This window comes from Dendronephthya gigantea, unplaced genomic scaffold (genome assembly GCF_004324835.1).
Source record: "Dendronephthya gigantea isolate DGI-Jeju-01 unplaced genomic scaffold, DenGig_1.0 000022F, whole genome shotgun sequence".
In the NCBI taxonomy this organism is placed as follows: domain Eukaryota; kingdom Metazoa; phylum Cnidaria; class Anthozoa; order Malacalcyonacea; family Nephtheidae; genus Dendronephthya; species Dendronephthya gigantea.
In genome coordinates this window covers 61770-72386 of record NW_021163032.1, presented here as the reverse complement: position 1 = coordinate 72386, position 10617 = coordinate 61770, and the positions used below count along the sequence as shown (strand labels likewise).

Below are 10617 nucleotides of genomic sequence, written 5' to 3'. Positions count from 1 at the left end.
ATGTTTTCGTTCCATCAACAAGCAACTCAAGTTTGGAGCAAGAGCTAGCGGAACGGTTCCCCACCGTAAACGCGACGAGATCACGAAAACGAAAGTCTAATTCACCCGCATTAACTTCACACCGGAACAACAAGAAAGCACAAAGAGGTCGACGGTGTAACGACGTTGTTTTTAAGGACCTTGTATTCATTCCGGATCCTAAAGAGACCGAAGTTCCGACGCACAAGAAGCGATTAGTGCTAGAAGAGCAAAATTTTGTCATTCACGAATTCCCGTTCAAAAGATCGTGGTCGGCCGAGACCCTAAAGGAGGAGGTTGGCAAAGTCTTGCCAAACGGGATAGAATTTGAATTTGTAAAGGTAATGACAAATAATTATGGCTTTTAATATTATGGTTAATTATAGACGTTTATAAAACGATAACAGCAATTTCACTCAATTGCAACGTATTTAAAGGAAATTAAGGTCTATATTCTGTATATACTGTAGTACCTTAGCTAGAAGCTTAATTGGGGGGGGGTGCATATTACTATGTTCATCTTATGCCGGAATGATTTCTTTTGTACGCTATTGTTCCTATGGTATATAAACATGGCTATATGAATATACCCCCCAATTAAGCGGTCTAGCTACAGCTCAGAGTACACCCCTATTTATTATACATCCATAATAAAAGTCATATATTTAGATTTTAGCATCATATAGCTTGAGGTATGGAAAAACCTCAAGACTATGGATGATTCCATGAAATTGACAAATTGAACCACTGAGTACAGAGCACTGTAATCAATAGTGTGTATTTGATTGGCATGTTTACACATGATTATGTTTAGTCATGCTCAGTGTTGAGAATTACTAAATATAACTAATGAGTAATAAGAATCTGACCATTGTATTATACTAACAATGAATGTTTTCATGTGTGCAATGTTAGGAAAATTTTCATAAGGTGAAATGGAGAGTTCTATGTTCACCTAATTAAAATATTCTTATCATTGCACCTATAAAACATTCATTACAATTTAATTTCACATGACACCAAAATGTACAAGCCTAGGGCCATCAGAGCAAAATTTAGGTGGGGAGCACCCTTGTCCACATTAGCTAAATTTCTGCCACTCTTGCAGGCTCATATTGTCAACAGACAACTTACATAAAATTGAGACATCTTAATTAACAACAGATAATTAAACTACTAGTGAATGTTATATTTACGCAAGTATTCTTTTTATTAGGCTTGTTATGGTACTTTAGTCAAACCGAATTTGGCTAATGGAGTGGAGGTAACAACAAATGTATTAATTAAAATGGCTGGACAAGGGAATATTTATGTCAGAAGTATCACGGAAATGGATGACAGTGACAACGAAAATACAGATGAAATACTAATGCATCCCTCTTTTGCAACTACGTGCTGCATATCCACTGTTGCAACAGCATCTGGTGATGACAATGTGTCCATTGACACACCCAATCAAGGCTCAAGTGGTGATAGTGCTTTTTTGACACAAAGATCTAGTAACTGGGTTGATGATGATGTAGCAATCACTGAAAACTCTCTTGATAATGTACTAACATCAAATGAAGTCACCAGCTTCAATGACTCTGAGAGATTCCTAGAACATGATGCTCCAGCTGTTTCCCCCACTTGTGAAATAGTCCTTGATGACCGCCACTTTCCAGTGCCATTTGAGGATGACCCTATTTCCATCATTTCTGTTGAAGATCACCAAACACCAATGATGCCCCCACCTCACGATTCTGACCCATTCATTATAAAGGTTCATCGGACCATGATAAGAAAGGATTTAATCAAGATATTTTCTGATGATTCAGTGATGTCTCAGCCATTATTTGGCATAATAATAAATGCCAAAGGAGAGGAAGAAGTCGGTCGTGGAACTGGAGTGATGAGGGAAATATTTACACTGTTTTGGTCCGAATTTGCAGACTCGTCGTTGATTGGGGAGGAGGAGAGAGTGCCATTCATCAGACATGACTATAACAAGGAAACATGGCAAGCAATTGCAAGAATTTTGGTCAAAGGTTTTAAAGATTGTTCCTACTTTCCATTGCAGCTCAGCAGGGCTTTCATTGGCAGTGTATTTTTTGATGAAGCCTTTGTCACTGTTCCTATGTTGTTAACGTCATTTAAACGTTATGTTTCCAAGGATGAGGCAGGAATTGTGGAGCAGGCTTTATCAAAAGAGATCCCGCTAGATAGTAAAGAGTTAGAGGACTTCCTAAGCAATTTTGATTGCAGAAGAGTGGTAACTCTTGATAACATTTCTGACATTATCCAGGAGTTAGCCCATAAGGAACTAATTCAGAGACCAAAATACGTGTCAGATTGCTGGGCTGATATTGTTTCTCAGTTGAAGCTCTATTTTCCAACCATTGACGACCTTGTGGAATTTTACAAAAGTCGTGAGCCGACAAATGCGAAAGTGGTCAACATGCTGCATGCAGATATCACAAACGATGCAGAGAGAGAAGCATTCAATCACCTAAAGAAATACGTCAGAGGACTGGAGAAAAGCAAATTATGCGCATTCTTGCGTTTTATTACAGCATCAGATATCCTTGTTACCGATGAAATTAAAGTCAGTTTCAGTAAAATTACTGGCGCTGCTCGTAGACCTGTCAGCCACACGTGTGGATGTACCCTTGAACTCCCAAGCACGTACGCAAATTTCTGTGAACTTCGAGAGGAGTTTAGTAGTATCCTTTCTGCGGATAGTTGGGAAATGAACATTGTTTAATTCATTTCGACTTTCTTAAAACTTTATGACATAACTTCGTAACAGAATATCGATCCTTGTTGAAATTTAACTTACAGTTTTGGTTTAAACATAATATTTGTTAAGGGGTTTTTGACAGTAAACAGTCATCTTTAATATGACAGGTACTGTATTGTTACTGTTAGGCATATAACTACACGTATAACCTTCATGTATGGTGGTGATATTAATATTTACTGATATGCATTTTAATAAAGAATATGTTGTGTATAAACGCTTTTCATTCAATACAATTAAGGGAGGCGCCCCTGCAATAAATACGTTCAATTGGTACTGCCCAGAAATGTTTGTAGTAGATTTAAAGATCTTAGATAATTAGAAGTTCCACCATTTCTGTCTTCTTGAAGAGGAGGACACTCCAAGTGCAACTGTTCAATCTGAAATGCTGTCAGTGTCACATTAAGTGCAGGAACAGGTAATCTTCGTCTTCGAGAGGTACCGCACCATCTCCATCAATCCCATAAAACACTAGTTCCTCAGGACGAAACATCTCTTCGGTTGCTGTATGGCCGGAATACATATTGTTGAGCATGCCAGCTGATAAAGCTGCAATGGCGTGAGGTTTCTCTCGGTAGAAACAGAATGATTGTTCCATTGTTGTATAAATTCCATTAAAGACCGCCTTATTCGTGGTAGATAGACGTGGTGTAAAGCAAACAGGTTTACCTCATTCATTGGATCCAGAATTCCCATTTCTTCTAGATCGTTGAAATGTTTAGCATAGAAAGTTAAAACACCTGCATATACGTCCCTATGTATCCTTTCGACGCGGCAATTGTGGACAGAACTTCCCGTTATTATGCTTCCACGGGCTACGCCACGATTTCTTAACATGTATCGAGCGACTTCGATATTTCCAGCCCATGATCGCTGCGTACTCTTGATGGTAAACCAAACGTGGACACTCCGTGCATAAATTGTTCAAGGACGGTTTGAGCCTTGTTGTCCGTAGCACAATGTGCATAAATTAATAGCCTGGAATAACCGTCGATGCAACAGTGCACAACCAATCTGTAACGGATAAGCTTATGGTTGCCATCTATGTGCCAGAGTGAGTTTGGTGTTGGTACTGAATATTTGCGTCTATATATGATTCCACTCCAACGTAAAGACGTTCCAAGGGGATCTACTCTTCGTAAGCATTCGCGAACGCGGTTCCTTTGAATCTTTATTCCTCTTGCCCTTAATGCGCCCAATAATCTTCTCTGACCAATATTAGGAGTTAGACTTCTTATTTCTTCCACTTCTCTTTCCAGTCGCTCATCTCTTAAACAAAACAAGTTTCCATAGGAAAGTTGTGAACATCTAACCTAGTTACTTAGTTTACTCACAGTTAATGGAATATACATGGTTTCGAGACTAAATAAAAGTACAATACAACTCATTAACTATGTATTGTCCAACACTGTTAATAAGTTGTATTGTAGTTTTAGGTGGTCTCCAAACTATGTTTATTCTATCAACTGCAGTTTACTGAGCTAGGTAAGTGAGATTAATATTCCCAATTAATTACCCAATTAATTACCTGATATGGTCGTCCAAGAGTCATCTTCATCCGGTATATTTAATTCGTTTCGCTTGCGATTAAGAGTAGACACACTCACACCAAGCAAACTAGCTATTTTTGCCCAGGAAAAATGCAGTTCTCTCAAAAATAGAATTTGCTCACACTTTACTACAACAGCTGGGCGACCAGGACCTTTTGCCACTGATAAGGGTGCTGTGTAGCTAAAGTGAAGTTGACCTTCTTGTGAATCATCCACGTAATTTGTTAACATTCGACACAATGATCTTATTTTAGCCAACACTGCATCAATATCATTCTTGAAACTATTGAGAACAGCGTCATGAGCGTTTAATCCAGCATGTGTGGAAATTAGAACAAGAGTTGATGCACTCTCCTCCAGGTGTAAAAGCAGGTTTTCAATAACTTCAGTCGAACAATAGGTATCTTCTAAATTCTGAACACTGATTAAGAGGGAACGAATGGAATCCAGAAAAGTAGAAAGTCCTCGTTCATTTCGTTCTCTCGTTATTGTTCGAGGCATTCTTTACTACGCGCAAATTGTTAACAACCATAGAGAATGATGGGCAAATATTTAAATTCGCATTTAAATATAGGACATATTTGAATTTATAATTGGGACATATTTTAAATCACAATTAGGACATATATAAAAATTTGTAATTAGGATACATTAAAAAATAGGGGACGTATTTGACAGATTGGCAAATATTTTAAATATTAGCGTAAATTTTAGAAATAACAAATCTATATTTAAAATATCAGAATAAATATTTAATATTTGTAATAAAGAATTAATCCGCGCGTCATACATTCAGGTTCGCGAAGCCACGAGTAAAATATAGACGTTCAGAAGGGTTTTATAGGAAATTAAAGTGGCCGCTTGGCAAGGAATCAGGAATGGATGCCGAAATCCAGTCACTAACGACTTGTGGAAATGTTTTATTTGTACTGCATTCGTCGCTCTTACATTCAGAGCATTGATGGGCCACTACTACACAGTACACAGTAATAGTCCAAATTTTTTTGTCAGATGCCATGTAAATGGATGTCCTGCGACATATAGAAGGTACCATTCGTTTTATAAGCATGTTGTGAGAAATCATAGTCAGGAATACGATGCCTTAAATGAAGCAACGGTGTGTGGTGTGTCAAGGTCTAAATGGAAGCCTATGTCAATCCATTTCTCGGACTGAACCAGTGCATAGCAATAGTGATGATGAAAACTTCAATATGAATATTAACGAAGGAGTTTCTTCTGGCACTGGAAGTACTGATTCTTTGCTGGATTACAGTGAGGACAGTGAAAATGAAAATGAGTGTGGAAATCCCCTTGCTGAGGTTAGTTTAATAGCATCACTTTGTAACCTAATATTTCTATCATATGTATCACATATCCTGCTGTAAATATTCTTAGCTCAGTTTGCACTTATGATGGATGGCTTAGTGTAAGCCAAAACATGTTTGCATTAAAAATTTAGTCGTTTACCTCAAATGTGTAACTTGTCTTGTGCTATTACAAAATCACTTTAATAATGCTATATAATTTATATACTTTTAATTAGAAATTAAAAGTGTATTATTTGGATTTATTTCAGGCTTTCAGCTCATTGCCTTATTAGGAATGTAGACATGATTAAATGTTTTTGAACAACCAGCCCCACATCTAACCCTATAGAAAGCTAATGATAAATATTTTCCTATTAGGGGCCATTTATGCACCCAGATGTGCTCCCTCTTAGTACTTTAGTACTCTGTCTAATGACAGGCCATTTATCTTATCAGTGGTTGAGTAGCAAGTACAGTCAGTAAGTTAACATAATATTTACTATAAATCATCTTGATGGTGATCGATTTGTGAACTTTCTCACATATTTTTCTCTTTTATTTAGAACTTAGATTTTCGTCAAAATGAAGCTCTTTTTGTGTTAAAGGTGAAGGAAAGAAACCGTATTACACAGGTTAGGAAACTTGTTTGTGTTAGTGGGTTTAGCTCATTTAGTTGCATTTTTTCTAAATGCCTGGCAACTTAACTCACAAATTGGAGGCTCCATCCCTCACAAGTAAAATCGTCAGATGTTACGCAGAGTAAAAAGAAATAAAATATTAGCAGCATTGAATTCTTCCATTTATTTTTTACTTTGTCTAACACAAAATTATTTATTTGTCAAGAGGAGAGTCGTGCATTTTAATAGGGATTCCATTTATTCCCTTACGAAAATGTTCTATAGAATCCTATAGAATATGCTATAACATATTCTAAATCCCATAGAATATTTTATAGGACTTCTTATCCTATAGCATATTCCATTGCCATATTCTATAGAATTTAGAGATGCTATAGAATATTCTATTGCACATTCACAGTAAAATATATTCTATAGAACATGCTGTACACAATATTCTATAGAATTTAGAGATGCTATAGAATATTCTATTGAACATTCAAATTAAATATCCAATAATATATTCTATAGAACATGCTGTACACAATATTCTATAGAATATATGTTATACAGAATGAGACCTTTATGCAATTTAAAATATAACATTTTTAGTACACTATTCATTGGTCGAGAATTATAATCGCATTTTTTGTAAGGTTCTCTCAACATACTTTTAAAGTCTTAAAGTTAAAATTCTCAGCAGAAATCATTCGTTTTGTAAAGACAAATCACGAATATTTCACACATATGACATATCTCATATCTGTTTCATAATATGCCCGTTCGCAGGTTAGATGGCGGGCGTTTTGCCCAAACAAGGCCGCAAGGTTATGTGGGACTTGTTTAACCGCCACGCATTATTTTCAAATTTTGAGCGCGTCTTTGTATGTAGTTTGTCATCCGTTGATTCAACGTATTATAACTGATACTGGTAGAATTTAGTGCGTTTTTCTTTCGTATTTTAACATAAAATACGCATTCTTTGAATTTGTCAAAGAGGAATCATAGGAGGGTGGTGAAACGCGCTGTTTATGCGAGAAGAATCAGAAGATATGGATAATTTTGTGAATGCCTGAAAGGTGACTAGGATCGTGAGAAAGAAAGGCCATGGCAATGAGAAATTTCTAAAGTTAAGAAAATAATCAAAAGTTCATTGACCCATCTATACAACAACATGTGTAGCTAAAGTATTGGAATTCAGTGGTGAGTGTTTTGTATATGCTATAAATGCTATATGTTTGTATAGGCAACATATGTTCTGTATACCATTATATAATCTCATAAATTTTTATTCACCTTTAGATTAAACTTTTTATTTGAACATTTTATTTACACCTTTTATTTATACCACTATAAATAGAGCCATTCCAACTAAAAATTATTTCTGTCAAGACATTTGCACTAGCTCTAGATAAATTTTATATATCATTAAAATTGAATTAAATATAAGCTAGGTCTCAAGTGTTTAATTGTGTGTTTACTGTTAAAATTTACAGATTTCCTTTTGTCCAAGCATCACACTAACCAAAGGTCAAAATGGAGCTCTATTAAAGCAATATTAAATGTGAAAGGTTTTGTTTATGCAGTGCCGTGGATGCAAGAACAACTTTGCTCTCATTCCATCACTGGAAAGGCTTCAAATGCCTAGCTTAATTCAAAGAAAAGGATGCAAAACCAGAGCCAGAGAAAGTTAAGAGTATATATGGTAAGCAGTATAATTGTTAGTAATTATGTCTGGTCTAAGTTAATATATCTTATATACATATCTTGGTTCAGTTATTGATGAGTTTTACCTTTTCTAGCTGTGTCTAAAGTATGGTGCAAAAAGGTTTGAGGGAAAAGAGGCTGACATATGACAAGTTATGGCACCAAAGATTTAATATTGTGCAAGTTGAGAAAACCAAGTTGAAAGCATCTGGACATCAGTAACTATATGACATTCCATTTTCTACTATTTACATGTTCTGTACATGTAAATATATTTAGTATAATAGCCTAGTTATATTTTTGCTATTTTCTTGCACAGTCATTTTATTTGGTGGGAAAACTGCAGTATGGTAATAATTTTATCTAGAAAATATTGAATAAATTTATACATTCATAAAAAACCAAGCTAAAATATTTCAATTTGAGTGACACCATATTGTTTTCAATTACTTAGTGCATAATATTTCAATTGAATCCTCCTCAAAATGTGTGAAATGTATATAATTTTCACTTAACTACCATTTAAGCTAAACAGCCTTCAAACAACCGGCTGCAGTTGTTTTATCCACGAAACAAAATGATTATTTGACAGACTTAATTACCAGAACTAGAGTTCTACATGCAGATTAAAGTTATATGGACACTTATAGGACTTGTTTTTTATTCTTTGTTGTATAATATATGTATTTCAATTTCTTTAATCTCTAGATTTATTTATATGTAATTTAAGCAAGGCATTTTCATTAAATCTTTGCATCAATTGAACTTTAAGTAAATAAATTTGTTACATATATTTGGGAATATTTTATTTGTTTGTATGTCTCACTCTTGGCAGAAAGAAGTTTTGATTATGTTGTTATAAAGTGATATATTTCAAAGTCGAAACATGGACGAATGTTGAATATACCATTTATCATCCAATAGCATATTTAATAGATTATCCTATAAAATGTACTATAGAATACATATTCTATGGAACATTTTATCACATATTCAATAGGATCATTAATGGAATATTCCATAGATTAAAAATATTTTATGGAACATTTCATATAGGATGTCATAGAATATGTGTTAGAATGTTCTATAGAATACCAGTATTCTATAGAACATTCTAATGAATGTTCTGAAGGATATTCTATTGAATATTCTATAAAACATGGCATATGTTATAGAATATTCTATTAAAGGTGCTATAGAACATGTTGTAGAACGTTCCATAGAATAGGTTCCAAAATCCCTTAGAATATTCTATAGGATATTCAGTAGAGAATTTTAATGGAATATTCTATAGAACATTTTTGTAAGGGTTCACTTGCTATAAATTATTGCATTTGATTTATTTCCATGGAATGCATTCCCACAGATAGTATATATTAAGCCATTATTTTCATAGTTTAACACAAACAAACCTTCACTTTAGGTGGCTCTTGATAACATTATTGAGAGTACATCCACAATAATGAATAGTGCCTTGGAACTTGTAAAGAAAAATATTATTCAAGCCTGGGAATCTCATGAACCCGGACATGATTTTGCACAAACTATTACTGACTTGTTTGGTAAAATTCCAAGCCCTTTCTCATCTTTGGAAACAAATTATTTACAAGCATCATATATAAAGAAACACCTAAACTATGTTGATACTAAAGAGATTGTTTTGGGGAAAAAAATCTCAAGAAAGAATTCCAAGAATAAAAGATTGCTTATTGAAAAGGAAGAGACTTTCCAGTATATACCACTAATTGAGAGCCTTTGCCAATTGTTATCAAACAAAAAGATAGCAAAAGTTGTTATTCGGAAACCTAATCAATGTGCGGAGGACATCTTCTATGATATTTGTGACGGGAAAGTATTTAAATCTGATCACTTTTTCTTTGAACATCCGGATGCACTTCAAATAATAATTTACCATGATGCTGTGGAAGTGTGTAATCCCCTCGGTAGTCAAGCAGGAAAACATAAGTTAGATATGTTCTACTACACTTTAGGAAATTTAAATCCTAAATTGAGGTCCAGACACTGTGCTGTTAGATTGTTAGCAATTGTGAATGCAAAATTAATTCGTAAATATGGGTATAATGCCATTTTAAAACCAATTATTGAAGATCTCAAGAAAATTGAACATGGATTTGTTTGCCCTGTTAATGGCGTAGAGAAACTTGTTTATGGGAAAGTTGTAAGCTGTGCAGGTGACACTGAAGGGCAACACGAGTGGGGAGGATACAAAGTTGGTGTTGGTTTTGCATTCCAAAAATGTCGTCATTGCCAGTGCCATTTTGAAGTTATGCAGCAAAGTTTCTATGAGAAAGATTTTGTTTCTAGAACAAAAGAAAGCTATGAGCGTCAATGCCGGGAAATTAGGGAAGCTCCAACAGAACAACAAAAGAATGACCTGGGAACAACTTATGGAATCACCAACCGCAGCCTCCTCTGTGATCTTCATTCGTTTGACATTACTAAGCAACTGCCTCAAGATATAATGCACACTCTATTAGAAGGTGTGGTCCAATATGAACTCCGGTATATCTTGGGATTTTATATTTCTCAGGGTCATTTTACATTGTGTGCCTTGAATGCCGCAATTGTTAGTCAGAATTATGGCTACAGTGAAATTGCAGACAAGCCAGGTCCTTTAA

General features: G+C 34.9%; 1 protein-coding gene and 2 long non-coding RNA genes across 3 annotated transcripts; 2 read left to right on the top strand and 1 right to left on the bottom strand.

The window, feature by feature from the left end:
- Nucleotides 1-3627: 3627 nt before the first annotated feature.
- Nucleotides 3628-4952, bottom strand: LOC114522353. The gene is made up of 2 exons (XM_028543024.1): nt 4326-4952; nt 3628-4064 (listed from the first exon to the last, which is right to left on the bottom strand). The coding sequence occupies exons 1-2, from the start codon at nt 4846-4848 to the stop codon at nt 3628-3630; spliced, it is 960 nt and encodes a 319-aa protein (XP_028398825.1). The 5' UTR covers nt 4849-4952.
- Nucleotides 4953-5590: 638 nt separating this feature from the next.
- Nucleotides 5591-9458, top strand: LOC114522297. Its single transcript, XR_003686890.1, has 3 exons — nt 5591-5666; nt 6218-6286; nt 9402-9458. It is a non-coding gene; the product is annotated as an uncharacterized LOC114522297 (long non-coding RNA).
- Nucleotides 7319-8141, top strand: LOC114522296. Its single transcript, XR_003686889.1, has 3 exons — nt 7319-7474; nt 7768-7976; nt 8074-8141. It is a non-coding gene; the product is annotated as an uncharacterized LOC114522296 (long non-coding RNA).
- Nucleotides 9459-10617: the final 1159 nt, after the last annotated feature.

Excerpts from the sequence above, each read along its gene's own strand:
- LOC114522353 (XM_028543024.1), bottom strand. The coding sequence starts at position 4,848 with ATGCCTCGAACAATAACGAGAGAACGAAATGAACGAGGACTTTCTACT. Across the intron at positions 4,065-4,325 it reads CTCTTGGACGACCATATCAG|ATGAGCGACTGGAAAGAGAA; the intron begins GTAATTAATTGG and ends TTTGTTTAAGAG.